Consider the following 27,490-nt stretch of genomic DNA (forward strand, 5'->3'; position numbering starts at 1 on the left):
GGGGTCCAGAGCCCGCTCCGTCCTCCCGCCCGGCCTCCGGCGCCACGGTCTGGGCCCAGAGGGGCTCCCCGCGCAGCGCCGAGCCGGGCGCCCAGGCCTGCAGCTCGGCCCCGGGCCTGGGTCCCCGCCCGTCGCGCAGCACCACGAGCAGCGTCTCCGAGGCCCACGCGTCCCGGCAGCCTTCGGCCGCGCCGCCCGCCGAGCCCGACAGCAGCACCCGGCCCGCACCTGCGGGAGAGGCGGGCTGAGCAGGAGGCGGGGCGGGGTCTGGAGGGAGGGGGCGGGGCCGGGAGGGGAGCGGGTGAGCAGGAGGCGGGGACACGTGGCTGGGGCGGGGCCTGGAGGGAGGGGGCGGGGCCGGGAGGGGAGCGGGTGAGCAGGAGGCGGGGACACGTGGCTGGGGCGGGGCCTGGAGGGAGGGGGCGGGCCCGGGAGGGGAGCGGGTGAGCAGGAGGCGGGGACACGTGGCTGGGGCGGGGCCTGGAGGGAGGGGCGGGGCCGGGAGGGGAGCGGGTGAGCAGGAGGCGGGGACACGTGGCAGAGGCGGGGCCTGGAGGGAGGGGGCGGGGCCGGGAGGGGAGCGGGTGAGCAGGAGGCGGGGACACATAGCGGGGGCGGGGCCTGGCGTGCATGGGGTGGGCGGGGCCGGAGTTGGAGTGGGCGGGGCCGGGAGGGGCAGGCCGGGGAAGGGAGGGGGCGCTCACGGCTCACGATCGCGGTGTAGCTCCAGGCGGCGCTCACTCGGCAGATGTCGGTGCCCGCGTCCGGCACGCGCAGCGGCTCGGGGCTGAGCACCTGGCGCCCGCGGCCCGAGCCCAGCGCCTGCCCGAAGCCGCAGAAACCGAAGCCGAACCAGGACCCGGGGCGCTCCTCGGCCATGCCCTAGGGCGCCCTCTGCTGGCCGCCACACGGTTGGGCAGGCGACGGGACTGGGACCTCGCAGGCGGGCGGCCCTTGGCGGGACCTGTCAGCGGGGAGAGCACCACCCTCCTGACCACAGAGCCGGACGACATCCACTCCACACGTTCGCGGGGCGGAGCCTTGGCTCAGGTCCCACCAGGTGCAGGATTCTGAGCTGCGTGGAGTGGGGCCACGTCCCCGTCCTCCCGTTTGGCTCAAGCAAGCTCAGCGTCCCACAAAGGGGGCCCCAGGGATTGAAGCGCCCTCTCCCTCGGGCCTTGGACGAGGATCTGAGCCCCTGTGGCTCCCAAATTCCCAGTGTCCGGCACATTATCCCATGTGTGTGGGCCCCATCTAGTCTTTTATTCATTCCACACGCATTCATTGATCCTTTTACTCGGGCCCGAGAGGGACGGCTGTCTGTCCCAAGGAGCCCACACATCAGTGGGGAGACAGGCGTCTAGGGCTTCCAACAGCACCCCGCTTTCTCGGTGCAGCGTGATGAGAACTTGGGGGTCAGATCCTGGGGCTCGCCTGAGACCAAAGCTCCTGGACTCGGACCTGGGTCCCTCACCCCTTCCGTGTCCATCCCGGCGCAAGGGATGACTCTGATCTTGACCCTGTGCCCTCCATCCCCTCGGGCAGCCCCTTCCGAGGGGCAGAATCCAGGGTGGGGGGCGGGGCGCGGGCGGCACCCCGGAAGGAGTCACCTGTCCAGGGCCCGCGGGCGGCGCAGGGGACGGCGTGGGAGGCCCGCGCCAGGCGAGGCGCCCATTGGCTGTCGCAGGGCTGTGGCGTCACGCCCGGGCGGGCGGTGCTCACCTCGGTGCCCGCGGTCCCGCCGCGGCCGGTCCAGCCCCGGTCCCGCGGAGCCAGTGCGGCCCAAGCTGCTAAGGGGACGAACCTCCGGCGGGCGTGGGTCCGAGGCAGAGGTGGACCAGAGGGTCCCGGCCCCCCGCCGAGCACAGCCTGGAAGCCCTTGGGGACCCTCCTAAGGATCGGAGACGAAAGGGTGGCGAGCAGGGGCCGGCGGGAGGGGGCACCCCGGGGGGCACCCCGCCACCCAGTCTCCCGCACGCTTGCCGGACTGCGGCCCGACCGGAAGCAGCGGTAGTAGGCGGGCGCCTCCGCCGCCGTACCTCCCATTGGCTCCGGGACCTGTCATCTACCCCGATGAGCCAATGAGCTTCGACTGGGCTTGGCCCGCCGGCCCAGGTGCCGGAGAACGGCCCGGGGACACGCCCACCCGAGTCCCAGCCCTGCGCGTGGTCAGAGTCAAGGCCGCCTCCGGAGTCTGTGCCCTAAACCCGTTCCCTTGTCCATTGGTTCGATTCTGGGCTCAACCCCTGAGCCTCCAACGGGATGAGCAGCGACCCACGGGCCCGGGGGTGGGGGATCCACGGGGTTCCTTCGCAGAGCGGCTCCCGCGGGCACTGGGCCCACAGCTCCGGCTCCACAGACGGACCGCAGCCGGCCTTCCCCGGCCCACGGACAGGCCACACGCTGGAGTTCCACACGCTTTTATTGGGGGCGGCCGTCCCGCTAGCGGCGGTGACGCTCCCTGCCTGCGGGGTGTGCGCGGGTGCGGGAACCCTGGCGGAGTGCGGAGTGCGCCCGTCTGTCCCCGTGTCTGCGGTGGCAGGAAAAGCCCTCTGCGTGAGGCTGGAGGTAGTGCTGGCGGCGTGTGGCCCCTGACTCCGGACAGAGGACTTCCAAGGGCAGCCGGGGGTGGGGGGGGAGGCCAGAGGGCTGGCAGCCCAGCCCCGAGGCCACGGCTGCACGTGCTGGTGCCCGGGCTGCGGTGCGCAGTGGTGCCCAGTGGTGCCCAGACAGCCCCTCACTCCCCGTCCTGGTTGGGCTTGATGAGCCCGTATTCCACCGCTTTCCCCAGGCAAGCCACGGCCGCCCTGGAGACGGGGCCCTCGGCGCCCTTGGCCAGCACGGACAGGATCTCCAGCACCTCGCTCTCCATCAGGGTGCCGGCCGTCTCCCGCGAGGCCTCCACCATGTTCAGCGCCACCACGGCGCCCCGGTGCTGCAGCTCCGGGTTGGGGCTCAGGAGCAGGGCCTGCAGGATCTCCAGCCAGTGCGTGGTCTGCAGGGAACAGTCGCGTGAGCACCGGGCCACAGGCTGAGCCCCGGCAGGGGGCACTCCCACCCGCCAAGGCCCCGCTGGGGCCGTGCCCGCCTCCACTCCCCCCAGGGGAGAGGCACTGACCACTTGGGGGATGCGGCTGCACAGAGAGGGCCGCATGGAGGTGAGCATGGCCAGGCCCCCGGCGGCCGCCCGCCGCAGCAGCTCATCGTCCTCCCCGCTGTACAGCACCAGCAGCTTCAGGCGGTCGTTGCCCTCGGCTTCGAAGAGGTCCTGGACCTGTGGCCAGAAGGGGGAGGTGACCGGTCCGCGGCGGCCAGGCCCGCCCACGCGCAGGCGCGTCTGCACCCCCGCCCCCGGGACGGCCTGGCTCACGCCTCACCTGCTTGCTCATGGCCAGGTTGCACATGCACTCCGTGGCCGCGCGGCGGATCAGCTCGTGGTCCTCAAACATGTAGCCCTCAATCATGGGCACAGCCTTCTCCTTCAGCATCTGCTGCCTGCGGAGCCACGGGCGGGCGGGTTGGCGCCATCAGGGCCTCCGCCACCGCGTCCCCACGCCGCCCGGCCCTGGGCCGAGGGCTTCCCTTGGACACGGCCCTCCTGCACCAGGTGTGAACTGCAGCGGTTTCCAGCCTTCTCACCAGGCCCGGGAGCTCACGTGGGACCAGGGGAAAGGCTCTGGACCAGGAGTTCGGGGTCCAGGGTGGGGGTGAGGGCGATGCTGACACTGCCATGGAGCCCTAGCCCTGACCTGGCACTCGGGCTGTCTGACCTCGTCCTCCCCACGCCCCCTGCTGGAGGTGCAGGTGTGACTGGCATGACTACTTTGCAGAGGAGAAAACCAAGGCTGTGGCGTGAGCCAGGCGTAAGCAAGGACAGCTAATATGTATCCACTGGGCACATCGCTGGGAGGCAGGCACCTGCGTATTAAGAGCTTTTAGATGTACTTTCTCATTTAATTCTTTTCACCACGATTCGACGAGGCAGGTACTACCACCATCCCATTTCACAGAGGGGAAACTGAGGCATGGAGCGATTAAGGAACTTGCTTGAGGTTACACGACAGTAACCAGAGAAACCAGGATTCGAACCCAGGCAGCTGACTCTGGAGCCTGCAGTGATGGCCAAGAGCCTTTTTTTTTTTTTCTTTTCATTGATCCTCACCCAAAGATACCTTTCCATTGATTTTTTGTTTTTTTAGAGAGAGTGGAAAGGCGAGGGAGAGACACAGAGAGAGAAACATCGATGTAAGAGAGACACATTGGCCGAAACCGGTTTGGCTCAGTGGATAGAGCGTCGGCCTGCAGACTGAAGGGTCCCAGGTTCGATTCCGGTCAAGGGCATGTACCTTGGTTGCGGGCACATCCCCAGTGGGGGGTGTGCAGGAGGCAGCTGATTGATGTTTCTCTCTCATCGATGTTTCTAACTCTCTATCCCTCTCCCTTCCTCTCAGTAAAAAATCAATAAAATATCTTTTTAAGAGAGACACATCGATTGTGTGCCTCCCATGCATGCCCTGACTGGGGCCGGGAACAAGCCTGCAACTCAAGTATGTGCCCTTGATCAGAATCAAACCCGGGACCCTCCGGGCTGCAGGCTGACACTCCATCCACTGAGCCCAACCGGCCAGGCCACGGCCGAGAGCCCTGTCCTCGTGGAGCTATCCCCTCAGCTGTATGGAAGAGGGCTCTCAAATACAGCAAGGACCGCCCTAACCGGTGTGGCTCAGTGGATAGAGCGTCAGCCTGCGGACTGAAGGGTCCCGGGTTCGATTCCGGTCAAGGGCATGTACCTTGGTTGCGGGCACATCCCCAGTAGGAGGTGTGCAGGAGGCAGCTGGTCAATGTTTCTCTCATCGATGTTTCTAACTCTCTATCCCTCTCTCTTCCTCTCTGTAAAAAATCAATAAAATATATTTTAAAATAAAATACAGCAAGGACCAAAGACTGCTTTCCAAACTGTGAGGGGCTAGCCTCAGCCCTGAAACCCCGCCCAGGCCCGCACCCCGAGGAGCCTCACCGGAGCCGCTCACTGATCCCCGCCAGGTTCGTGAGAGCCATGAGCGCCTCGAAGTTCTGCAGGCCGGAGCAGTTGAGGTGCAGCAAGGACACAAGGGGCCGGACCACCTCATAGATCTGCGAGGTGCACCCCCCTGTCAGGGCTGCCCGGCCCAGCCCCCACCAGCCCCCCGACCCCACAGTGGGCGGTCCGCCCAGCAGCAGGCTGCCCGCCCCTTCCCGGGGCTCGGCAAAGCGGCCACTTCCTGTGGGTCCTCAGGAGGAGCCACCGCCGGGTCAGGGGCCGTCGGGGCCCAGCGCGGGGTGCAGGGGAGGCCAGGCTGGGCGGGGGACACGCACCCGCTCTCCGGGAAAGGTCATCTCCGGGTTGGAGGTGATGGTGAGCTTGGCGAGCGCCTGGGCCGCCTTCGTCTGCCCCACGTCAGTGCCTTCCAGGGCCAGCGGGAGCAGAGCCTGTGGGGACAAGCCCTTCGGGGATCACGACGTGCCCGGACGTGAGGCCCAAGCTGCCAGGCCCCGAGGCCCTGACTGTGCGCCCTCACTGTTCTCCCCACCGCCCCCCCCCCCCACCCCCGCGCCCCGCCAAGCTTGCAGATCACGGGGCTCAGACCCTCGTCGCCTCTCGGAGGTCTCCCATTAGGCCACCCAACACTTCCTAAAACACCATTTAAGGGCTAGACATGGGCTGTGCCGGGCAGGGGGCTGAGGTCAATTGATCGGCTGCCTCCTGCACGCCCCCTACTGGGGATGTGCCCGCAACCAAGGTACATGCCCTTGACCGGAATCGAACCCGGGACCCTTCAGTCTGCAGGCCGACGCTCCACCCACTGAGCCACACCGGCCAGGGCCAGTTATAATGCCTTTTGCTCCACATCTAACTCTAACTGCTGGTGCAGCCGCCACGGAGTCAGGTTCTGCAGGACAGACCAGGAGGGGGTGCGGACAGCTCACCTTGCCCCCGCCCTGAGCCACCACCGTGCCGCGGTCCTCGGCCTCCTCCACCAGAGCCAGGAAGACCCTGCGGGGAGAAGGGGCGGTGGGGGGCGGGCAGACACCCCACTTGCGGGCCCAGTGGAGGGAGGCGGCCGAGCAGCGCGCCCCCGCCCCAGAGGCCACGGCCCCAGGGCCTGCTCCCTCGGCCGGCGCGGGCTCACCTGGCCAGCAGCTCCCGGCAGGAATTGGTCATCACGGCGCTCTCGGCCTTCACCATGCACGTCATGGCGGACACCACGCCCGCAGCCAGCAGCTTCTTCACCCGGGCCCGCACGAAGCTCGGCTTGTCCTGGGGAGGGAGGCGGCTTCGCAAGGGGCTCCGGCTCCTTAGACAGGGAGCGGGGACCCTCCTCACAGCACAGACAGAGGAACATGAAAACAACGGGGAAGAACCCCCTTTCATGGAAGGCTTGTCTGCGGGGGGTGCCCCGGATCAGCCGGTCCCGGGGAAGCTCCTTCCCCCCAGCTCCTTCCGAGGCGCCTCACCTTGGGGTGCTGCTCGGGCACGTGCTGCTTGGCGTACTTGGCCAGCTCCACCATCTTGGGGTCGGGCTCCTCGTAGTCGTAGCTGTTGGTGCAGTTCACCAGCGCCGAGGCCACGGCGAAGAGCACCGCCCGCTCCTCAGACTGCGGGGGGGGGGGGGGGGCAGAGCAGCGCTGACACCAGTGCTGGCCGCGCCCAGGACCCCAGCTCAGCCCTGGGCCGGACCGCGTGGGCACCAGCCTGAATCTGGGAGCATGCCCAGGCCCCAGCCTGGCTCCAGACTTTGGGAGCTCACGCACGTGACCCCAACTCCTCTGGAGAGTTCATCATTTCCAACCCTGTAGGGCGGCCAGTATGCCCGTGCCACACAGTGGGACCACTCCGGACGCCACACAGTGGGACCACTCCGGACGCCACGCAGTGGGACCACTCCGGACGCCACCCAGTGGGACCACTCCGGACGCCACACAGTGGGACCACTCCGGACGCCACACAGTGGGACCGCTCCGGACGCCACACAGAGGGACCACTCCGGACGCCACACAGTGGGACCGCTCCGGACGCCACACAGTGTGATCACTCCGGACTCCACACAGTGGGACCACTCCAGACGCCACACAGTGGGACCACTCCGGACGCCACACACACAGTGGGAACACTCCGGACACCTCACAGTGGGACCACTCCGGACGCCTCACAGTGGGACCACTCCGGACGCCACACAGTGGGACCACTCCGGACGCCACACAGTGGGACCGCTCCGGACACCTCACAGTGGGACCACTCCAGATGCCACACACACAGTGGGACCACTCCGGACGCCACACAGTGGGACCACTCCGGACACCACACAGTGGGACCACTCCGGACGCCACACAGTGGGACCACTCCGGACACCTCACAGTGGGACCACTCCGGACGCCACACAGTGTGATCACTCCGGACGCCTCACAGTGGGACCACTCCGGACGCCACACAGTGGGACCACTCCGGACGCCACACAGTGGGACCACTCCAGACGCCACACAGTGGGACCACTCTGGACATAACATAGCGGGACCACTCCGGACGCCACACAGTGGGACCACTCCGGACGCCTCACAGTGGGACCACTCCGGACGCCACACAGTGGGACCACTCCGGACGCCACACAGTGGGACCACTCCGGACGCCTCACAGTGGGACCACTCCGGACGCCACACAGTGGGACCACTCCGGACGCCACACAGTGGGACCACTCCGGACGCCACACAGTGGGACCACTCCGGACGCCTCACAGTGGGACCACTCCGGCTGCCAGCCCTCCCTCCCTGGGGCCACGAGCGCCATTGGCCAAGGTCTGCCGAGGAAGCCTGCGGGGCTCCCGGGTGACCACAGAGCCAGGAGCTACCTGGCTGAGCTGGAACAGAGCCTTCAGGGCCGCCTTGTCCTCCACGAACTCCTCCTTCACGTCAGCATCAAAGGTGAGGTAGGCCAGGCCCTCCACGGCCCAGCGCCGAGTGCCCGCGTCAATCTGGTCATTACACAGCCACCTGGGCACAGGCAAGGCAGGGGACAGCCGTCGGACGGGGCGGTGTGAAAGGGGCTCACCGGATCGGGAGGGAGGGGAGCGCCAGGGGCTGGGGCATCTGCTCAAAACAGGAAGCAGCTCCCAGGGCAGAACCAGGAGGGCCGCCCGGGGGAGACAGGGTGGTGAGGAGCCGCCGCCGCCTCCCAGAGCCCCTCCGGAGGGCAGGCCGAGGGGTGGGGCCACAGCAACGCCAAGTGACTCACTTCCGACACTGCTTAGCCAGCTTGAGGGTGGAGCCCTCCGCGAACTGCTTCATGCTGAAGTCGGTCCCGCCGGCCGAGCCGAGCTTACAGAGGCCCTGGAGGGAGAGGAGGGACCAGCTGGCCTCTGGGGGGCGGAGGCGGAGCGGGGCTGCTGCACCCCCGGTGTGGGCCGTCCCCGGCACCCGCCAGGCTCTCGGAGGCCGTGCACCCCCGCCAGGCTCCCCCTGGAGCATCTGGAGGCAAGAGGTGAGACTGGGGGGGGCCAAGGACACGGCACCCGGTTAGGGACGGACACGGGCCGCTGTGCTGTTCTGGGCCGCACCCCGGGAGGCACTGCTGTTTTCCATATCAGACCCCCCCCCCAAAAAAAGGAAAAAAGCTTTTTACAGGCGGAGCCAAGATGTGTGGGGGGAAGACAGGGCCTCAGCCAAGGTCCAGATCCTTATGGGGTGAAGAGACCAAGCGCCCCGGGCTTCCCCGGATGCAGGGCTGCAGGCTCCTGGCAGCCAGACAGCCCCCAACCACCAGCTCCCGGGACCGCCTGCAGGCCCAGCCTTTCCGCACAGCCCTGCTCACCAGCCTGGCCCGGCGTGTCCTCCAAACTCCCCATCGCGCCCTCCTGGAGCTGCGCCACCCTCCCCCCCCCCCCGCCTCCACGGGGCAGCCCGGGCCTCGTCAGGGGCCCTCTCTGCCCAGGGCTCCCCTCTCTGACGGGACCCTGAGCCCTCTGGGACGAGGCAGGGCCCAGGCCTCTGGCCTGGACAGGCCCTGAGCTGGGGCTGCACCCCGAGACGCCAGCGGGGGGGGGGACCCCTGCCCAGCGGCCCCGTGCCGGCCCGGGCCGCCCGTCTCACCACCAGCGCCCGGATGCGGATGCTGTCCTTGTCGCTGCGCTTGTACAGGTCCTTCAGCAGCGACACGCCGTTGGCCGTGATGAAGGAGGCCCGCTTGGCCTTGCCGGCCGCGTGGATCACGGCCTCCACGGCCACCAGCTGCTCCTCCTCCCGCTCCGAGGCGCACAGGGCGATCACGCTCTCCATGACGCCGCTCAGCTCCAGGGCCCGGTTGCCGGCGTCGCAGGGGCCCTGCAGGAGGCAGGACACCGTCTGGATGGCCCGCAGCTTGCCGGCCAGCCCGTGGTCCTCGAACCAGCTCCTGAGGGCACAGGGGCAGCCGTCACACCAGGCCCGGCACAGGGTCCCTCCTTCCCTTCCGCCGGCCAGGCATGCGCACGCGTGGCGGGAACGGCAAGGGCAGCGGCCAAGGCCATTTCCCGGACAGCAGGGCAGCCCACCGAGCCCTCCCTGATGACATACGGCCTTCACCCACACCGCCCGCTTGTCTCCTGTGCTCAGGGAGATCTGAAACTGGCCTTAGCTCATCATCTGTCGCGAGTCTTCTCAGCTGTAAGCTCCTTAAGAGCAGGACAGCCCTAACCGTGCGGCTCAGTGGATAGAGTCGCCCTGAGGACTGAAGGGTCCCAGGTTTGATCCCGGTCAAGGGCACATGCCCGGGCTGTGGGCTCGATCCCCGTGAGGGGCGTGCAGGAGGCAGCCGATCCATGATTCTCTCTCGTCATCGATGTTTCTCTCTCTCTCCCCCTCTCCCTTCCTCTCTGAAATCAATACCAATATATTTTTCTTTTTTTTTTTAAACATATTTTATTGCTTTTTTACAGAGAGGAAGGGAGAGGGATAGAGAGTTAGAAACATCGATGAGAGAGAAACATCGATCAGCTGCCTCCTGCACACCCCCCACTGGGGATGTGCCCGCAACCAAGGTACGTGCCTTTGACCGGAATCGAACCTGTGACCCTTGAGTCCGCAGGCCGACGCTCTATTCACTGAGCCAATCTGGCTAGGGCCAAATATATTTTTCTTAAAAATTAAAAAAAAAGCCAAAACCGGTTTGGCTCAGTGGATAGAGCGTCGGCCTGCGGACTCAAGGGTCACAGGTTCGATTCCGGTCAAGGGCATGTACCTTGGTTGCGGGCACATCCCCAGTGGGGGGTGTGCAGGAGGCAGCTGATCGATGTTTCTCTCTCATCGATGTTTCTAACTCTCTATCCCTCTCTCTTCCTCTCTGTAAAAAAGCAATAAAATATATTTAAAAAAAAAAAAGAGCAGGACTGGCATGTGGCACCGCGGTGTTCAGAGACACAGCCAGTGCTCAGGGCACGCTGAGTCTGGGCGTGAGAGGGCATCACAGAGAACTGAGAAAGAGGTCCCTGTGGAAAGAGGCGTGGGCCTGGACACGGGGCCCCTGCGCGTCCTCCCCAGGCCACTGCCCGCGTCGACAGCCCTTCATTGCCACTCCCCCCCCCCCGACCCCCCAAGGAGCCAGAACCCTGGCTGGGGCCCGGCCGCGGAGACGGCGCCTCGCTCGCCTGATGTAGTTCTCGCACAGACGGTGGAAGTTCTCTCTCTCGGCGTCACACTTCAGGTCGTCGAAGAGCTTGCTGAGGAGGATGGAGGCGCTCATGCGGCTGTTGGCGGTCACTGAGAGCTCCCCGGGGGGCTCCTGCACGGAGCCCCCCACCGCCAGGATCTTCTTCAAACCTGGGGAGACACCCTGCTTAGAAGCGGAACGGCAAGTCCAGCCCCGGCAGGCCCAGGGCAGAGGTTTCTGGGAAACGCACGGGACGGCAGGACCACACTGGACAGGCGGCGGGCGCGGGGCAGGCTGACCGGCTGGCTGACCGGCTGGCTGACCGGCTGCCGCGGAGGCAGCTGTGCGGGCGGGACAGGGCCTCAGCGGTGAGATCTGGGGCTCTGAGGTTCCTCGTGTGTAAAACTGAAGGGAAGCCCTAGCCGGTGTGGCTCAGTGGACAGAGTATCAGCCTTCGGACTGAAGGGTCCTGGGTTCGATTTCGGTCAAGGGCATGTACCTTGGTTTCGGGCACATTCCCAGTAGGGGGTGTGCAAGAGGCAGCTGATCGATGTTTCTCTCTCATCGATGTTTCTAACTCTCTATCCCTCTCTCTTCCTCTCTGTGAAAAATCAATAAAATATATATTTAAAAAAATAAAATGTATGAAAAAAAAAAAAACTGAAGGGAAAAATAGCAATCACAGCCCTAGCTGGTTTGGCTCAGTGGATAGAGCGTCGGCCTGCGAACTGAAGGGTCCCGGGTTCAATTCCAGGACAGGGCACATGCCTGGGTTGCGGGCTCCATCCCCAGTGGGGGGCGTGCAGCAGGCAGCCGATCCATGATTCTCTCTCGTCATTGATGCTTCTCTCTCTCCCTCCCTCTCCCTTCCTCCCTGAGTACAGAAGCAATGCTCGCTCCCTGAACAACCTTCAGGCACGGAGAGCGGGTCCAGCCTCCCGGGAACCTGCGGGCGGGCCTGGCCGGTGTGCGTGCGTGGGCACAGGCCCCAGGGTGCGCTCGGGGCAGCCCCTCCCAGCGAGAGGCCACCGTGTGCGCAGTCCCTGGCTCTCCCTCCAGCAGCGCCGCCTACCTTGGTCGATGACCCAGAGGGTGAGGCTGTTGTCGGGGTCCTTGAGAGACTTGCGGGGCACCACCTTAATGAGGAGGCTCAGGGCGTGGTCCCGGCCTTGGCCCGAGACGCCCGCCTCGGTCAGCAGCTCCAGCAGGTTGCTGATGAGGACCTTCAGCTCCCGGGCGGGGTCTGGCAGCAAGAAGACCGTAGGTGACACGGCGGCCCAGCCCTGTGTGACCTCTGAACTTTCCCAAGGGGCCAGAGATGAAGAGAAAGGGGGCCCGGCCGGCGTGGCTCAGTGGTTGAGCATTGACCTATGAACCAGGAGGTCACGGTTCGATTCCCGGTCAGGGCACGTGCCCGGGTTGCGGGCTCCATCCCCAGTAGGGGGTGTGCAGGAGGCAGCTGATCCATGATCCTCTCTCATCATGGATGTTTCTATATCTCTCCCTCTCCCTTCCTCTCTGAGATCAATAAAAATACCTTTAAAAAAATTTTAAAAAGAGGGAGGGGACCTGCGTCCTGATCCCTGGGCTGGGCCCCAGCTTCCCCACAAGCCCCTGGCTGCTTAGGACCTGGAGGGAAACAGTCACCAGGCCATTTTCCCAGAAGGCCTGGCGGCTCAGCCTCCCCGCCCCCCAACCATGGCAAACCCAGGCGACCACAGCCCTGCCTCACTCACCCACGATGATGGCGCCCTCTTTGCCTCGGAAGCCCTTCCTGACGCCTTCCTTGAGGGCATCGAACATCACCTGCAGCAGGTGGCAGGCGGCCAGCGACACGGCCTGGTTTTCCACCCCCAGGACGGAGACCACCCGCCGCGTCCCCAGCACGCTCAGCGTGGCCACTGTCTGGGGGAGAGAGGACGGAGCCCCTGGTTGGGGTAGGGCAGCCGGAGAGCGAGAGCCCTACCCGCGGGTGCCCAGTGCGGCCGGGGGGGGACATGTCACAGGTCCACCCCTGATCCTGGAACCGTGGGCTCCTCTAGAAGCAGCCACGGCCGAGTCCCTGTCCCCTGACACATCGGTCCGTGTCCCCTGACGTTCCTCCTGACGCATCTGCGCTGAGAGTCAGTTGAGTGACAGGCCCCTCGGATCTGGTCTCTGTCTCGGGGGTGGAGACACCGTGGTGACGTCGCTGACCACCTCCCGCGTGAGGACCCCCCTGGGAAATGCCAGACGGTGCTCAGGGAAGGAGGGGTGCCCTGTGTCTAAGACAAGCCTGCTTGCGAGTGAGTCAGGGACCGGGCCTCTCCGGGAGCAGCTGCAGGAGCGACCGGCCACGCTCTAAAGCCCCCCCAAAGCCAGCACCCCGGGGTCGGTGGGTGGCTTTGCCCTTTCCCGGCCCCAGGTCTCCTCGCACTCTGCCTCAAGCTGTCTTTGGAGTACCGACGAGGGCGGGAAGGCAGGACGGACGCGCGGAGGGACGCGCGGAGGGACGCGCGGAGGGACGCGCGGCCGGACGGCGGCTGTAAGCGGCGCCCCCACCTACCCGCGACTGGTGCTCAGAGCAGATGCCGACCAGCGTGCGCAGGGCCGCCAGCATCAGGTCGGGCTCGCCCGAGTCCAGCAGGCGCTGCAGGAGCTGCACGCCGCTGCTCCGGAAGATCTTCTCGGCCCCCGCCTCCTCCCGGGCCAGCACCACCAGGTTCTGGGAAGCCTGCGTGAACGGGGGCGCGTGGGAACACGGACCCCGCGCACAGGCCGGGCAGGCGGGGGCCCGCGCTCCGGCCCAGCTGTGGCCCTGGCTGTGCACGTCACCTCGCCGAACCTCAGCGCACTTCTTTGTTTTTTGTGTGGTTTTTTGTTTTTTTTTGAATTTTTAAAATATATTTTTATTGAGCCGAAACCGGTTTGGCTCAGTGGATAGAGCGTCGGCCTGCGGACTGAAGGGTCCCGGGTTCGATTCCGGTCAAGGGCATGGACCTTGGTTGCGGGCACATCCCCAGGTGGGGGTGTGCAGGAGGCAGCTGATCGATGTTTCTCTCTCATCGATGTTTCTGACTCTCTATCCCTCTCTATAAAAAAAATCAATAAAATATATTTTTAAAAAATCAATAAAATATATTTAAATATATATATATATATATATATATATATATATATATATATATATTGTATTGATTTCAGAGAGGAAGGGAGAAGGAGAGAGGAAGAAACATCAATGAGGAGAGAGAATCATTGATTGACTGCCTGAGGAGAGGGAATCACTGATCGGCTGCCTCCTGCACGCCCCACACTGGGGATCGAGCCCACAACCCGGGCCTGTGCCCCGACCGGGAATCGAACCGTGACCTCCTGGTTCATAAGTCGATGCCCAACCACTGAGCCCCGCCGGCCGGGCCCCCTCTTTGTACGCAGGGGAAGAGCCTGCTCTCAGGGCTGGCGGGTAGCGTACGTGGGGTCCGGAGTCCCCGGCAGAGACTGAAGGGCAGGGATGGGGGACCCCGGGGCTCCCACCGGAAGTCCAGCTCTCACTCGGCCCAGGCCCCTCACCTTCTGCTTCCTCTCGGTGCCTTTCTCCTGGGGGTCCAACAGGATCTGAAACATCTGCTCCACCTTGGCATCCGTGGAGGACATGTACCGCACCTGGACACAGCGACAAAGCATGGGGCCATCGCCGCTTCGGGCCGGAGGCGCACACACGGCCCCGGCCGGCGTGGCTCAGTGGGTAGAGCGTCGGCCTGCGGACTGAAGGGTCCCGGGTTCGATTCCGGTCAAGGGCATGTGCCTTGGTTGCGGGCACATCCCCAGTAGGGGGTGTGCAGGAGGCAGCTGATCGATGTTTCTCTCTCATCGATGTTTCTGGCACTCTATCCCTCTCCCTTCCTCTCTGTAAAAAATCAATAAATTTTTTTTTTTTTTTAAAAGACACACACACACACACAGCCCTTTGTTCTCTCGGCTCCTCCCGGCCCGGCTCCCGTCTCTGGGAGGCCCGGGAGGATGTCTGGGTGAGGGCTACACCCAGCTCCCGTGGGCAGGATGGGACTCGCCCGGCGGCTTCTCCCGAACGTCCCGCGGCTATTTTCCTCCCTGAGCGACTTCCCGCTTGGGCAGCAGGGACGGCACCGTGCAGAGGGCAGTGCCACTCAGAGGGAGGCACCCTCTCAGACCAAGGCTACCCCTCCCAGGGGCACCACCTCTGCTGGGGCGGCACTTACACTTCCTGCAAGGGGGCCAGCAGGTGGTGAGGGTAGGGCGTCCTCCTCCTGAGTTTTTGAAAATAACCGGAATGACCAGGATCACCCCAGGCCCCTCCCTCCCCGCGGTCCTGGGTCCTGGGTCCCTGCCCCCTCTTGCACCCGTGGCCAACGTGACTCAGCAGTCACAGCACACGCTCCGGCCCGGCCCAGGTGCTCCCTAATCCTTCCCAACACAGGGCTCCAGGCAGACCCCGGGAATCAGACGGAGCTGGCACTGAAAGGAACACAGTTTGGCCCGGCGGCGGGGCTCAGCGGTGGAGCATCGACCTATGAACCAGGAGGTCACGGTTCGATTCCCGGTCGGGGCACATGCCCGGGTTGCAGGGCTCGATCCCCAGTGTGGGGCGTGCAGGAGGCAGCCGATCCATGAGTCTCTCTCATCATGGATGTTTCTCTCTCTCTCTCCCTCTCCCTTCCTCTCAGAAATCAATAAAAATATATTAAAAGAAAAAAAAAAAGGAACACAGTCTGCTTTCTCAAGTCTCAACCTTTCAATAAGGTATTAGCCATCGAATTATTTGCTTCTACTGTTCCAGCATTTTATTTTTATTTTTTTAAATATATTTTATTGATATTTTACAGAGAGGAAGGGAGCGGGACAGAGAGTTAGAAACATCGATGAGAGAGACATCGATCAGCTGCCTCCTGCACACTCCCCGCTGGGGATGTGCCCGCAACCAAGGTACATGCCCTTGACCAGAATCGAACCCAGGACCCCTCAGTCCGCAGGCCGACGCCCTATCCACTGAGACAAACCGGTTAGGGATATGGGAAAAAACATTTCAATATAAATGACATCATACTGTGTTATTGTATGTTTTCCTTTTAAGCGTCAGCCTTCCGTGTCTATGCAGGTGGATCCACCTACTCCCCGCTCTCGGTAACTGCCCTGTGGGACGCCACCCAGCGCAGTCAGCCGTTCCCCTGCTGCTGGGCATTTAGGCAAGCTCCGGGTTTCCATGGAGACCGACAAGGCTGCCATAAACACACACGCCAGCTCGTGTACACGGGCTAGACTTTAGGTGCGACAGGTAAACACGCTGGATCACGGCACCTGCTCGTTTCCAGTTTTAAGAGAGATGCCGAAGCGCTCAGCCGGGGAGCGGCACCAGCGTGTGCCCGCCCAGCAGCCACGAGCAGGCTCACGGCCCGAACCTCACCACTTCAGTGTCTCCCTCCCTCCTTCCAGCCAAGCGTACACACTTTATTTATTTTAATCCTCACCCGAGGATATTTTTTCATTGATTTTTAGGGAGAGTGGAAGAGAGGGGGAAAGACAGAAATATCGATGTGAGAGAGAGACACACATCGATTGGTTGCCTCCTGCAGGCGCCCCCAACCAGGGTCTGGGCTGGGGAGGAGCCTGCAATCAAGGTACGTGCCCTTGACCGGAATCGAACCCAGGACCCTTCGGGCCGCAGGCCGATGACGCTCTAGCCACTGAGCCAAACTGGCTAGGGCCAGTGTACAAACTTTAAATAATGCCAGACTGCCCTAACTGGTGTGGCTCAGTGGCTAGAGCATCAGCCTGCAGACTGAAGGGTCCCGGGTTCGAATCCAGTCAAGGGCATGTACCTTGGTTGCGGGCACATCCCCAGTAGGGGGGCATGAAGGAGGCAGCTGATTGATGTTTCTCTCTCATGGATGTTTCTAACTCTCTCTCCCTCTCCCTTCCTCTCTGTAAAAAATCAATAAAATAGCCAAAACCGGTTTGGCTCAGTGGATAGAGCGTCGGTCTGCGGACTGAAGGGTCCCGGGTTCGAATCCGGTCAAGGGCATGTACCTTGGTTGCGGGCACATCCCCAGTGGGGAGTTGTGCAGGAGGCAGCTGATGGATGTTTCTCTCTCATCAATGTTTCTAGCTCTCTATCCCTTCTCCCTTCCTCTCTGTTAAAAATCAATAAAACATATTTTTTTAAAAATCAATAAAATATATTTTAAAAAAATAAAAATAAAAATAAATAAATAGTGCCAGACAGCCCGGCGAGAAGCCAGCACCTTGCTGGTGTTTTAGTTTGCGTTTCCCTACCCGCTGGCGAGGCTGAGCAGCGTTCTGTAAGCTCGTGGGCCGTCCTCTCTGCAGGACCGTGTTTCCGCCTTCGGCCCACGCCCCTTCCCCAGGGTCCCTCCGCCACCAGGCGATGCCACGTGCCCCCCGCGTCACCCACGTACCTTCTCCTGAATCTGGCCCCCGATGCTGCGCAGGGCCTCCTGGAACACTCTGTTCTTGGGCTCCAGGCTCACGCACCTCTGCAGGTCCAGGGCGGCCTGGTCCAGGCGGCCCAGCTTCTCCAGGGCTTGGCTCCGCCGGTAGAGCGCCTTGACGTCCCCGCCGTCCTTGTCGATGGCTGAGCACAAACGGGGGCGCGGTCAGCACCCAGGAGGCCAGGAGGGAAAGATCTCGAGGGCCAGAGGAAGGTGGGGGGGCGCGTGGGGGGCTCGGCACTCCAGCCTCAGAAAAGGTGAGGGCAGCTGCAGAAAAGGAAAGGCCCGAGGAAGTGGGAAAGAAGGCAGGTGTATTTCAGGGGGGGGGCGAAGAGGAGGAGGTGAGGGCGCAGTGGTCCCCAGGGCCTCGCCCACCACAGAAGCCCCAGGCTCCCTCCACCCAGGCACCAGGTTCTCTACCTTTGGAGGCCTCGGCTTCTGCTTGGCTGTAATCTTCCTGCAAAAGAAAAACAAGAGCAGAAACCGGTGTGGCTCAGTGGATAGAGCGTCGGCCTGCGGACTCAAGGGTCCCGGGTTCGATTCCGGTCGAGGGCATGTACCTTGGTTGTGGGCACATCCCCAGTGGTGGGTGTGCAGGAGGCAGCTGATCGATGTTTCTAACTCTCTATCCCTCTCCCTTCCTCTCTGTAAAAATCAATAAAATAGCCGAAACCGGCTTGGCTCAGTGGATAGAGTGTCGGCCTGTGGACTGAAGGGTCCCAGGTTCGAATACGGTCAAGGGCATGTACCTTGGTTGCGGGCACATCCCCAGTGGGGCGTGTGCAGGAGGCAGCTGATCAATGTTTCTCTCTCATCGATGTTTCTAACCCTCTATCCCTCTCCCTTCCTCTCTGTAAAAAAATCAATAAAATATATTTTTTTAAAAATCAATAAAATATATTTAACAGGTGTGGGTGGCCGGAGCTGGTGGATGGGCCCACGCAGCGGCGTGGTATACAAAGCGGCCCCGGCAGGCCCGGGGAAGAGGCAGAGGGGCTCCCTCACCAGCTTCAGGTGGCAGGCGGCCCGGTTCCGGTGCAGAACGGCCTGGTCCTGGGGCGTCGCCCCCAGATCCAGGGCCTGGGTGTAGGCCGTCAGGGCGCCCTCGTAGTCCCCGCATTTGAACAGCTCGTTGCCGTCTTTCCGCAGCTGCTCCACGGAGCTGGCCTGCGGAGCGGAGCGGTGCAAACGTCAGCGTGGGCTTGGGGGCCTGGGGGGGTCGGGGACCAGCGCCCCACGGAGGGCCGGGACAGGGGAGACGGGGGGGGGCGGCCGGGAGTGGTCCGAGCAGGTGCGAAGGGGTGCAGGGGTTGGGGGGGGTCCGAGGACCACTCACCGCCATCGCGGAGGACCTCCCGGGCGCGCGCCGTCGCGGTCTCTGGGGGCGGGCGGCGTCCAGGCTCCGGAATCCGCTGTGGGGCGGCCCCGCCCCCTCTGACGTCAGAGGCGACGGCCGTGCGCGCGCCGGGAGGGGCGGGGCCGCTCGGCCGGCTCCGCATGCGCAGAGAAGCCGGGAGCGCGCCTGGCCTGTTCCCACCGAGACCTGCAGGGGGCGCGCGGGGGAACACCCCGAGGGAGACGCGCCGCGCAGGCGTGCGGGAGGTCTGCGGTCTCCAGGGCCGCGAGCCGCAGCCCGTGGCGGCCCCGCGCTAGGAGCGGTCCTCTGTGGGCGAGGGGACAGCGCCGGGGGGCTGGCTCTCGCCGGTGCAGCCACTGGCCCCCCGAGAGGTGAGAGTTCGGAGGAAGCTCATGCCCCTCCCCGGATAAAGGCAGAATCTGTCCACACTCATGCAGGGGCTCCCGGGTGCCCTGCAGCCATCCATGCGAAGATTCAGGATTGCAAACCCCGACTATCGTGTTATCCTTTTTTTAAAAAATATATATATTTTATTGATTTTTTACAGAGAGGAAGGGAGAGGGATAGAGAGTTAGAAACATCGATGGGAGAGAAACATCGATCAGCTGCCTCCTGCACACCCCCCACTGGGGATGTGCCCGCAACCAAGGTACATGCCCTTGACCGGAATCAAACCTGGGGCCCTTCAGTCCGCAGGCTGACACTCTATCCACTGAGCCACACCGGCTAGGGCTGTGTGTTATCCTTGACCCTCGCCCCACAACGTATGCATGGCCCCCTGTTACCTGCCTTCAGGGCCCCGGGACTTTTCCTTCTCCGAATTGTTTGCAATCGTGTGTTTACGTGTTTTCGGGTTTGAGGTCTGTCTCTCCACTGGTTTGTAAGCTACAAGCCTCCCGTGTCCCGGAATGCAGAGCCCCGGATTCTGGAACTCCCTGGCAGCGTGCCCGGGGCTTGGGGGCTGGAGTTGCCACCTGAGGATGGGCTGAGGCTGAGGAGTGGGCAGGTCAGCCCAGGTGCATCCGGAGCCCCTGCAGCCTGCAGCTGGCAGCAGGAGGCTACCCCAGGAGCATCAGAGAGCTGAGGACAAGAAACCAGGCTCTTGCCCTAACCGGTTTGGCTCAGTGGATAAAGCATCGGCCTGCGGACTCAAGGGTCCCGGGTTCGATTCCGGTCAAGGGCATGTACCTTGGTTGTGGGCTCATCCCCAGTGGGAGGTGTGCAGGAGGCGGCTGATCGATGTTTCTCTCTCATCGATGTTTCTAACTCTCTGTCCCTCTCCCTTCCTCTCTGCAAGAAATCAATAAAAATATATATATATATATAAAAAAAGAAAGAAACCAGGCTCTTGTTGGCATCCTGGGTGGATGGTTTGGCACAAGTGAGGGTGCTGAGCCAATGCTGAAGGGAGGAGGGGCAGGGGGCTGGAGACAGGCAGAATGGTCCGCCCACAGACTACTCCACGCCTTGGGGAGAGTGAAAGGGGTCAGCTCTTACCACAAGGGCAGGCTCCCTGCCTCCCAGCCAGCTTCCCCAGAGGAGCTCAGTTCCTGCTGAGAGAGTAGGGGACCGGAAGTGGGTCGGGGTGGGGGGTACGGAAGAGACTGCTGTACCTGAGAGAGAGGTCGGCTGGGCAAGGGTCATCCAGCTGAAGAGCACGGACAGCGTCCTCTGGGAGCCCCTGAGGGGTCACCTCCACTTCTGCCCTGGTCCTAGAGACCCCAACATCTCTCTTACTGAGCGATGGCTGCAAGCTAGAAGGGAATAACAATCAAAGCCCCAAGGCCCCGGGGCTCTGAACACTCTGGCACAGACCTCCAGGGAGAGTTAAAAGTGATGGAGTGTCCGTCTTCTCTTGCCCGGCCTGCGTGGCCCAGTGGTTGAGCTTTTACCGATGAACCAGGAGATCACGGTTCGATTCCTGGTCAGGGCACAGGCCCTGGTTGTGGGCTCGATCCCCAGTGGGGGATGTGCAGGAGGCAGCCGATCCATGATTCTCTCTCATCATTGATGTTTCTATCTCTCTCTCTCTCTCTCCCTTCCTCTCTGAAATAAATAAAAATATATATTTTATAGCCGAAACCGGTTTGGCTCAGTGGATAGAGCGTCGGCCTTCGGACTGAAAGGTCCCAAGTTTGATTCCGGTCAAGGGCATGTACCTTGGTTGTGGGCACATCCCCAGTGGGGGGTGTGCAGGAGGCAACTGATCAATGTCTCTCTCTCATCGATGTTTCTAACTCTCTATCCCTCTCTCTTCCTCTCTGTAAAAAAATCAATAAAATATAAAAAAAAAAAGAAAAAAATATATATTTTAAAAAAAGGAAAAATGTGGGGACTGTGGCTCCAAGATGCCTAAGGTTTTCTGAGCTCTAGGGCCGTGGTCGGCAAACGGCGGCTCGCGAGCCACATGCGGCTCTTTGGCCCCTTGAGTGTGGCTCTTCCACAAAACACCACGGCCTGGGCGCGTCTATGTTGAAGAAGTGGCGTTAGAAGAAGTTTAAGTTTAAAAAAATGTGGCTCTCCAAAGAAATTCCAATCGTTGTCCTGTTGATGTCTGGCTCTGTGGACGAATGAGTTTGCCGACCACTGCTCTAGGGGAAAGGCTCAGAAGACTAGAGGGCAGAATGAGGGGTGAGAAAGAAGTTGAGCCGTCGGCCTCATGAACAGATGAGCATTTTTAGAACCATTCTCAGCTCTCAGGCTGAGGCCCTGGGGAATTCTGACGGCTCCATTCCAGACGCCAGAGGCCTCAGTTCAAGCATTTGGAACTTCCCTCCCTGACCACCAAAGCTAGTAGGTGAAAACCAGGGGTGAGTCCTTCCACTGACGATTCCCCGGAGCCCTCATCTGCACCAGCTGCTAACCAGGGCCCCCCGGCTGCCTGTCTGATTGGCGTGAACTTAGCCACGAGCTGACCCATGTCCCAGGCAAAGCTCTTGTAGGGTTTGCAGGTCCTCTTACCCCTCATTACCTCATAGCCGCCTTCCCCTGAAAAGGACTTTATCCCAGAGGCCGGAGGCCGCCCGCCAGCAATGGTAAGTGTTATTCTAGTGCCTGCCTGAGGCCTGACCATGTCATGTTCCCACAACAGCAGTGACAACACACACATCACCCCGGAGCCCACAGCCGGTGCCCGGGGGCTGATGCACGAACCCTTATGGCACAAGAAATGCAAATTTTGTCCCAGCACCTGAGAGAGAAGAAGGCAGTTCCTGTATAGCCGGTGTGGCTCAGGGATTGGGCGTCCGCCTGTGAACCAGGAGGTCACGGTTCGATTCCCGGCCAAGGGCACAGGCCCGGGTTGCAGACTCAATCCCCTGTGGGGGGGTGTGCAGGAGGCAGCCGATCCATGATTCTCTCTCATCATGGATGTTTCTAGCTCTCTCTTCCTTTCTCTTCCTCTCTGAAATCAATAAAAAAATATTTTTTTAAAACAAATCAGCAACTCCACTGTTAATCACTAACTTTATATAAAAAAAAAAAAGTCAGTTGCTGCAGAAACATCACTGCTGGCTGGGAGCCTGAGTCCGAAGCAACTCAGCAGGGTTCCCAGCAAAGGCTCCCATTTCCAGAAGGTCAGGTCCCTCGGGTCTTCTGGGTCCAAAAGTGAGGCTCCGTGCCCATAGCAGCCACCCCCGGCCCTGCAGGGGGAGGGGGGGAGGGTTATTTTTAGAGCACTTTGGGAATTTTCAGAGCACTGGTAGGTTGAAGCCTTGTCTTCCTGGGAGGGAGAAGTCCCTCCTGGGAAAAGCTGGCTCTGACCTTGAGGTTCGTGAGAGGTTTGCGACGCGGGAAACGAGACACAGAGTCCAGGCGATGAAAAGGGGGGGAGGTTTTAATCTTGAGCTCCCGGGGGCGAAACTCACTGGTCCAGGGAAGTTCGTGCCAAAAAGGGGGCTTAGGTACTGGTTCGTGAGGGGAGGGCGGAGGGCAGGAGAGGGGTGGGATTCCTGCCCCGGGCAGGGGTCTGGGACGGCGCCAGTTATCTTTGTCACCATCCACCTTGCAGATGCATGCATCACCTCTGGACGTCCCCCCTGCCTCCACCTAACAGTTAGGTGAGCGGCCCTGTCGTCTCAGTAACATCTGCGCCTTCAGGCCCTGCAATCGGCACACTGTGTGGCCTCAGAGACCCAGGCCATGTCCTTGCGCTCCCAGCAGAGCGCATTGAACCAGGGGCTGCCACCCCCACACTCCCACCAGGATGGCACCCCCAAGCAGGGGTCCTCACACTTTTGAAACCGGGGGCCAGTTCCCTGTCCCTCAGACCGTGGGAGGGCCGGACTATAGTTTAAAAAAAAAACTATGAACACATTCCTATGCACACGGCACATATCTTATTTTGCAGTAAAAAAACAAAACGGCAAAAACACCCGCAGGTGGCCCGCGGGCCATAGTTTGAGGACGCCTGCGAGGAACTCTTCTGAACTAGAGTCCGCAGTCCCCGCGGCCTCCGCGGCGCCAGGGGGCGCTGTGGCGCTCGGCCCGGCTTCTCTTCCTCCCCGAACCCCAGGCGCTCGCCCCGCCGGCGCGATGGGCTCCGAGGTGGCGCAGCTGCTGGAAGCTGCCGACTTCGCGGCCCACAAGCACCGACGGCAGCGGCGGATGGACCCCGAAGGGACCCCCTACATCAACCACCCGATCGGTGGGCGTGCGGCCCGGGGCGTGGCCTCGGCGGCGTCGGGGCGGGGGGGACGGACGGGGTGGGTGGGATCGGGCACCTCACTGAGCACCTGCCCTGCACCCATCTTTGGACCCCGCGTGGTGGGTGATCGCGCCTCAAACCAGGGGGGTGGGGGGGTGGGGGGGCAGGTCCGAGGACACACGCGGGCTGGGGACCCCCCCCCCCCCCCGTTCCGGCCTGATTGCCCGCTTTGCCCGTCAGGTGTGGCCCGGATCCTGACCCACGAGGCGGGCATCACCGACCTGGCGGTGTTACAGGTAACTCCGCCCGCCAGGAGGCTGGGGTGGGGGCGCCGGGCACCCCCTGGCCGGCGGGCGTGGCGGGGCTGAGCGGGAGCCTGTCCCCAGGCGGCCCTGCTCCATGACACGGTGGAGGACACGGACGCCACCCTCGAGGAGGTGGAGCTGCGCTTCGGGGCGCAGGTGCGGCGGCTGGTGGAGGAGGTGACGGATGACAAGACGCTGCCCAAGCCCGAGAGGAAGCGGCTGCAGGTGGAGCGCGCTCCCCACAGCAGCCCGGGGGCCAAGCTGGTGAAGCTGGCCGACAAGCTGTACAACCTGAGGGACCTGAATCGCTGCACCCCAAAGGGTAGGAGGCCCCCCCCCCACCGGCTCGGAGGGGACAGGGAGGGTCCACCTTCTGGAGGCCCAGGGGGCTCAGTTCCCGCTGCGGGGGGGGGGGGGAGGGGAGCCTGGGCGTTCTGGTCCATTCCCCAAACGAATCCCACCGGACCACTCGGATCTGCGGGGGAGCCTTTCGGGACACGTCCCGCCACCCAGCCCTCCAGGAAGCCGGCAGAGCCCGCGCGGCCGTGCCACGGGCCGTTTTCTGTCCGTCACCTGCAGGATGGTCCGAGCACCGGGTCCAGGAGTACTTCGAGTGGGCGGCGCAGGTGGTGCGGGGGCTGCAGGGCACCAGCCCGCGGCTGGAAGAGGCGCTCCAGCAGCTGTTTAGGGAGCGGGGGCTGACCCTGTGAGCGGAGCCCCGATTCCCGCCTCGTCCCGGCCGGAGGGGACTCCTTCTCCAGCCTTCGGGCGCCTCTCGGCCCTTCGTGGTTCACTCGGCCCAGTGGCCCCAAACCTGTGCCCTTTCTCACCCTGAAGGTCTCCTGCCAAGTACACTGAGCCTGGATGGTGGGGGTCGGCCGCTCCCCGTCCGCTTCTAATGCACTCACTGCCCTTCAGGCCCGGGGTCTGTTTGCCATTTGCAAGGCGGGATCTCTGGTCCCCGGGCACTTGGGCTTAGATGGACGCTCGTTTCATAGCCATTATCCTATCTAATAAAAGAGTGATATGCAGATTGACCGTCACTCCAACACACAATATGGATGCCCCCATGTGGTCAAAGATCCTGCCCCCATGTGGACACAAGATGGCCAGCCAGCAGGGGAGGGCAGTTGGGAGGCACCTGGCCTGCAGAGGAGGGCAATTGGAGGCCATCAACCCTGCAGGGGAGGGCAGTTAGGGGTGACCAGGCCGGCAGGGGAGGGCAGTTAGGGGGCAAACAGGCTGGCAGGGGAGCGGTTAGGCATCAATCAGGCTGGCAGCGGAGTGGTTAGGGGGTGATCAGGCTGGCAGGCAGAGCAGGTTAGGGGCAATCAGGAAGGCAGGCAGGCGAGCAGTTGGGAGCCCGCAGTCCTGGATTGTGAGAGGGATGTCCCAAATTGGAGAGGGTGCAGGCTGGGCTGAGGGAGACCCCCCCCCATCCATGCATGAATTTCATGCACCGGGCCTCTCGTGGGAAGGAAATAAAGCATTTCGGGTCCAGTTTGAGCTGCTGCTCCTTCTTCAGATACTGGAATGGGGAACCGGAAGGTGGGATTCCCGCCCTGAGCCAGGTCCCTTGGATTGAGGGCCTTCGCCTCAGCCTGGGTTCCTGTCGGTGAGAAAGGTGGTGAATTCCCGGGGCTCCATAGCGCGACGTGCTTGAAGGAGCCTGACATGCTCCGTGAATGGGGTGGGGGGTCCTCGGGAAAGTCGGGCCAGGGGGGGCCGGTGTGTTGGAAAGGCGGGCCGCCGGCTTGCTCGAAGCTCCTGCCCAGTGCAGGTGCGGCCACGGGATAGGCCCGCATCGCAGCCTGTCACCTGGTTGCTAAGCCACAGGGACTTCCGGCTGCTCCGGAAGCGGCCCCTCCCACGTAGCCTGGGGTGGGTGGGACCTGGGAGGCTGCGGTGCTGTGAGTGGCATGTGCCTGGGGCGGGGCGGGACGTATCGCAGGAGTTTTGGGGTCTGCGGAGCCGCTGAGGTTTATGAGCCCCTCGGAAAGGGCGCACTTGGGGGACCCTTCGGTCACAGCCACTTCGTTCTGGGCCAGGATGGTTTTTCACCCAAAGCAGGCCCAGTGCACTCTCTGCAGGAAATAAAAAGGGGGCAAAGGGCAACAAAATGACGACTTTAAAATGAGTTTGCCGTGGCTGCTGTTGCTCATTGGTTAGAGCCTTGATCCGCCTACCGAAGGGTCATGGGTTTGATTCCGTTCAAGAATAGCAGGTTTGCCCTGGCTGGTTTGGCTCAGTGGATAGAGCGTCGGCCTGCAGACTCAAGGGTCCCGGGTTCGATTCCGGTCAAGGGCATGTACCTTGGTTTCGGGCACATCCCCAGTAAGGGGTGTGCAGGAGGCAGCTGATCTGATGTTTCTCTCTCATCGATATTTCTAACTCTCTATCCCTCTCCCTTCCTCTCTGTAAAACATCAATAAAATATATATATATATTAAAAAAAAAAAAAAAAGAATAGCAGGTTTGCCCTGGCTGGTTTGGCTCAGTGGATAGAGCATCGGCCTGTAGACTGAAAGGTCCCGGTTTCGATTCCGGTCAAGGGCACATGCCCAGGCTCCGGGCCCTGGTTGGGGTGGGGTGTGTGTGTGTGTGGTGGGGGGGGGGGCATGCTGGAGGCAACCAATTGATATGTCTCTTTCACATTGGTGTTTCTCTCTGTCTCTCCCCCTCCCTTCCACTCTAAAAATCAATGGAAAAATATCCTCAGGTGAGGATTAAAAAATAAAAAGATGGCAGGTTTGATCCCTTGTGTGAGAGGCAGCCAATTAATGTGGCTCTCTCACATCACAATTTCTCTCCCTCCACTCTCTCTTAAAAAAAATTAATGGAAAGAAATATCCTTGGGTGAGGATTTTAAAAAAAACCAATGGGGGAGAGGGAAATATAAGATTAACAAGAAGGAAATGAGTTTCAGGACAGTCCCTGATAAACCGATCAAGTTCAGAAGTTCAGTGTAATCCTCTTACCTCTTAAGGCAGTGCAAGGTGAAGTACTTTTTGGAGATTGAGGATTGTTGTGTTATTAGTTTTTTCAGGGGGTGGGATTACAAGATTTTAAAAACAATATTTACCAAAGTTTTAAAATAATTCTGCAGTTTTAAGTGGTTTCAATTGAGTTTCAGGATATTTAACAAACATAAACCCCTCTGTACCTTCAGAATCCTATCGAATAAAGAGGGAATATGCTAATTGACCATCACTCCGTCACAAAGATGGCTGCACCCACAGCTGAGGCCAAGTTCCCATAAGGAGCCTTAACGAGCAATCAGCAGGGACCTGAGGCTACTCCCTCCCCCACCCCCGTGGGGCTTGACAGGGGACCTCGGGCCGGCCCACCACCCGGCGGGGCTTGACGGGGGACCTCAAGGTGCGCTTCCCATCCTGGCGCAGGGCCAGGGCACCTGAGGCTACGCCCCCTGCCTGGCAGGGCTTGACAAGGGTGGGACTGGCCAGGTCTGGGTCTCATGCGATTTTGAGGCGCATGTGGGTGGGCGGGGACTTGACTCTGGGTCGTGTGGTGCGCCCCCGACTCTGACAGGAGGAAGGTTTTCATATACATTTTACTAATCTTCTTTCATCTCTGACACTTCTATTATAGAGAAAGGGCAAATAGCAATATTAAATTATTTCCTCTAATGAATCCCCTTTTAATGTGCACGAATTTCGTGCACCGGGTCACTAGTGAAAATATAGACCATCACGAGGTACTCGATGTCTTACAGACCTCACATTATGTCATGTTCTTTGTAAATACTCAGATCGGTGGGCTGTGGGTCCTGGTTCCAGTTTTGACTGTCACTGGGAGGCCTCAGGGCCAGAGCTCCGTGGTCAGGCGGCTGCTGGCCTTCAAACTGCAGGTTGATGTCCACATTGGGTGGGCAGAACCACCGGGGCTTGTCAACATGCCGATTCTCTGGTCCCTGCGCCCAGAGCCTGTGCCCCGGAATCTGCCTTTCCCCACGCACCACAGCGAGGTTTCATTTCTTGTTCTTGTCACATGCCCTTCCCAGGCCGCCGGAGCTCCGCTCCACAGACCCTGGAGGGAGCAGCCTGT

General features: G+C 61.9%; 2 protein-coding genes across 2 annotated transcripts; one reads left to right on the plus strand and one right to left on the minus strand.

Moving 5' to 3' along the window:
- Nucleotides 1-2,636: 2,636 nt before the first annotated feature.
- On the minus strand, nt 2,637-18,537 carry UNC45A (unc-45 myosin chaperone A). Its single transcript, XM_054713328.1, has 20 exons — nt 18,455-18,537; nt 18,124-18,285; nt 17,539-17,575; nt 17,086-17,261; nt 14,204-14,296; nt 13,200-13,367; nt 12,391-12,559; nt 11,727-11,897; nt 10,653-10,824; nt 9,121-9,421; nt 8,267-8,361; nt 7,884-8,025; nt 6,496-6,636; nt 6,171-6,298; nt 5,968-6,034; nt 5,356-5,469; nt 5,018-5,133; nt 3,378-3,495; nt 3,119-3,274; nt 2,637-2,995 (listed from the first exon to the last, which is right to left on the minus strand). The coding sequence occupies exons 1-20, from the start codon at nt 18,458-18,460 to the stop codon at nt 2,738-2,740; spliced, it is 2,790 nt and encodes a 929-aa protein (XP_054569303.1). The 5' UTR covers nt 18,461-18,537; the 3' UTR covers nt 2,637-2,737.
- Nucleotides 18,538-22,948: 4,411 nt separating this feature from the next.
- HDDC3 (HD domain containing 3) lies at nt 22,949-24,456 on the plus strand. The gene is made up of 4 exons (XM_008160035.3): nt 22,949-23,120; nt 23,361-23,416; nt 23,507-23,747; nt 24,005-24,456. Exons 1-4 carry the CDS (start codon nt 23,009-23,011, stop codon nt 24,133-24,135), a joined length of 540 nt encoding a protein of 179 aa, XP_008158257.2. The 5' UTR covers nt 22,949-23,008; the 3' UTR covers nt 24,136-24,456.
- The last annotated feature ends 3,034 nt before the right edge of the window (nt 24,457-27,490 follow it).

Source organism: Eptesicus fuscus, chromosome 25, assembly GCF_027574615.1.
Source record: "Eptesicus fuscus isolate TK198812 chromosome 25, DD_ASM_mEF_20220401, whole genome shotgun sequence".
Taxonomy (NCBI): domain Eukaryota; kingdom Metazoa; phylum Chordata; class Mammalia; order Chiroptera; family Vespertilionidae; genus Eptesicus; species Eptesicus fuscus.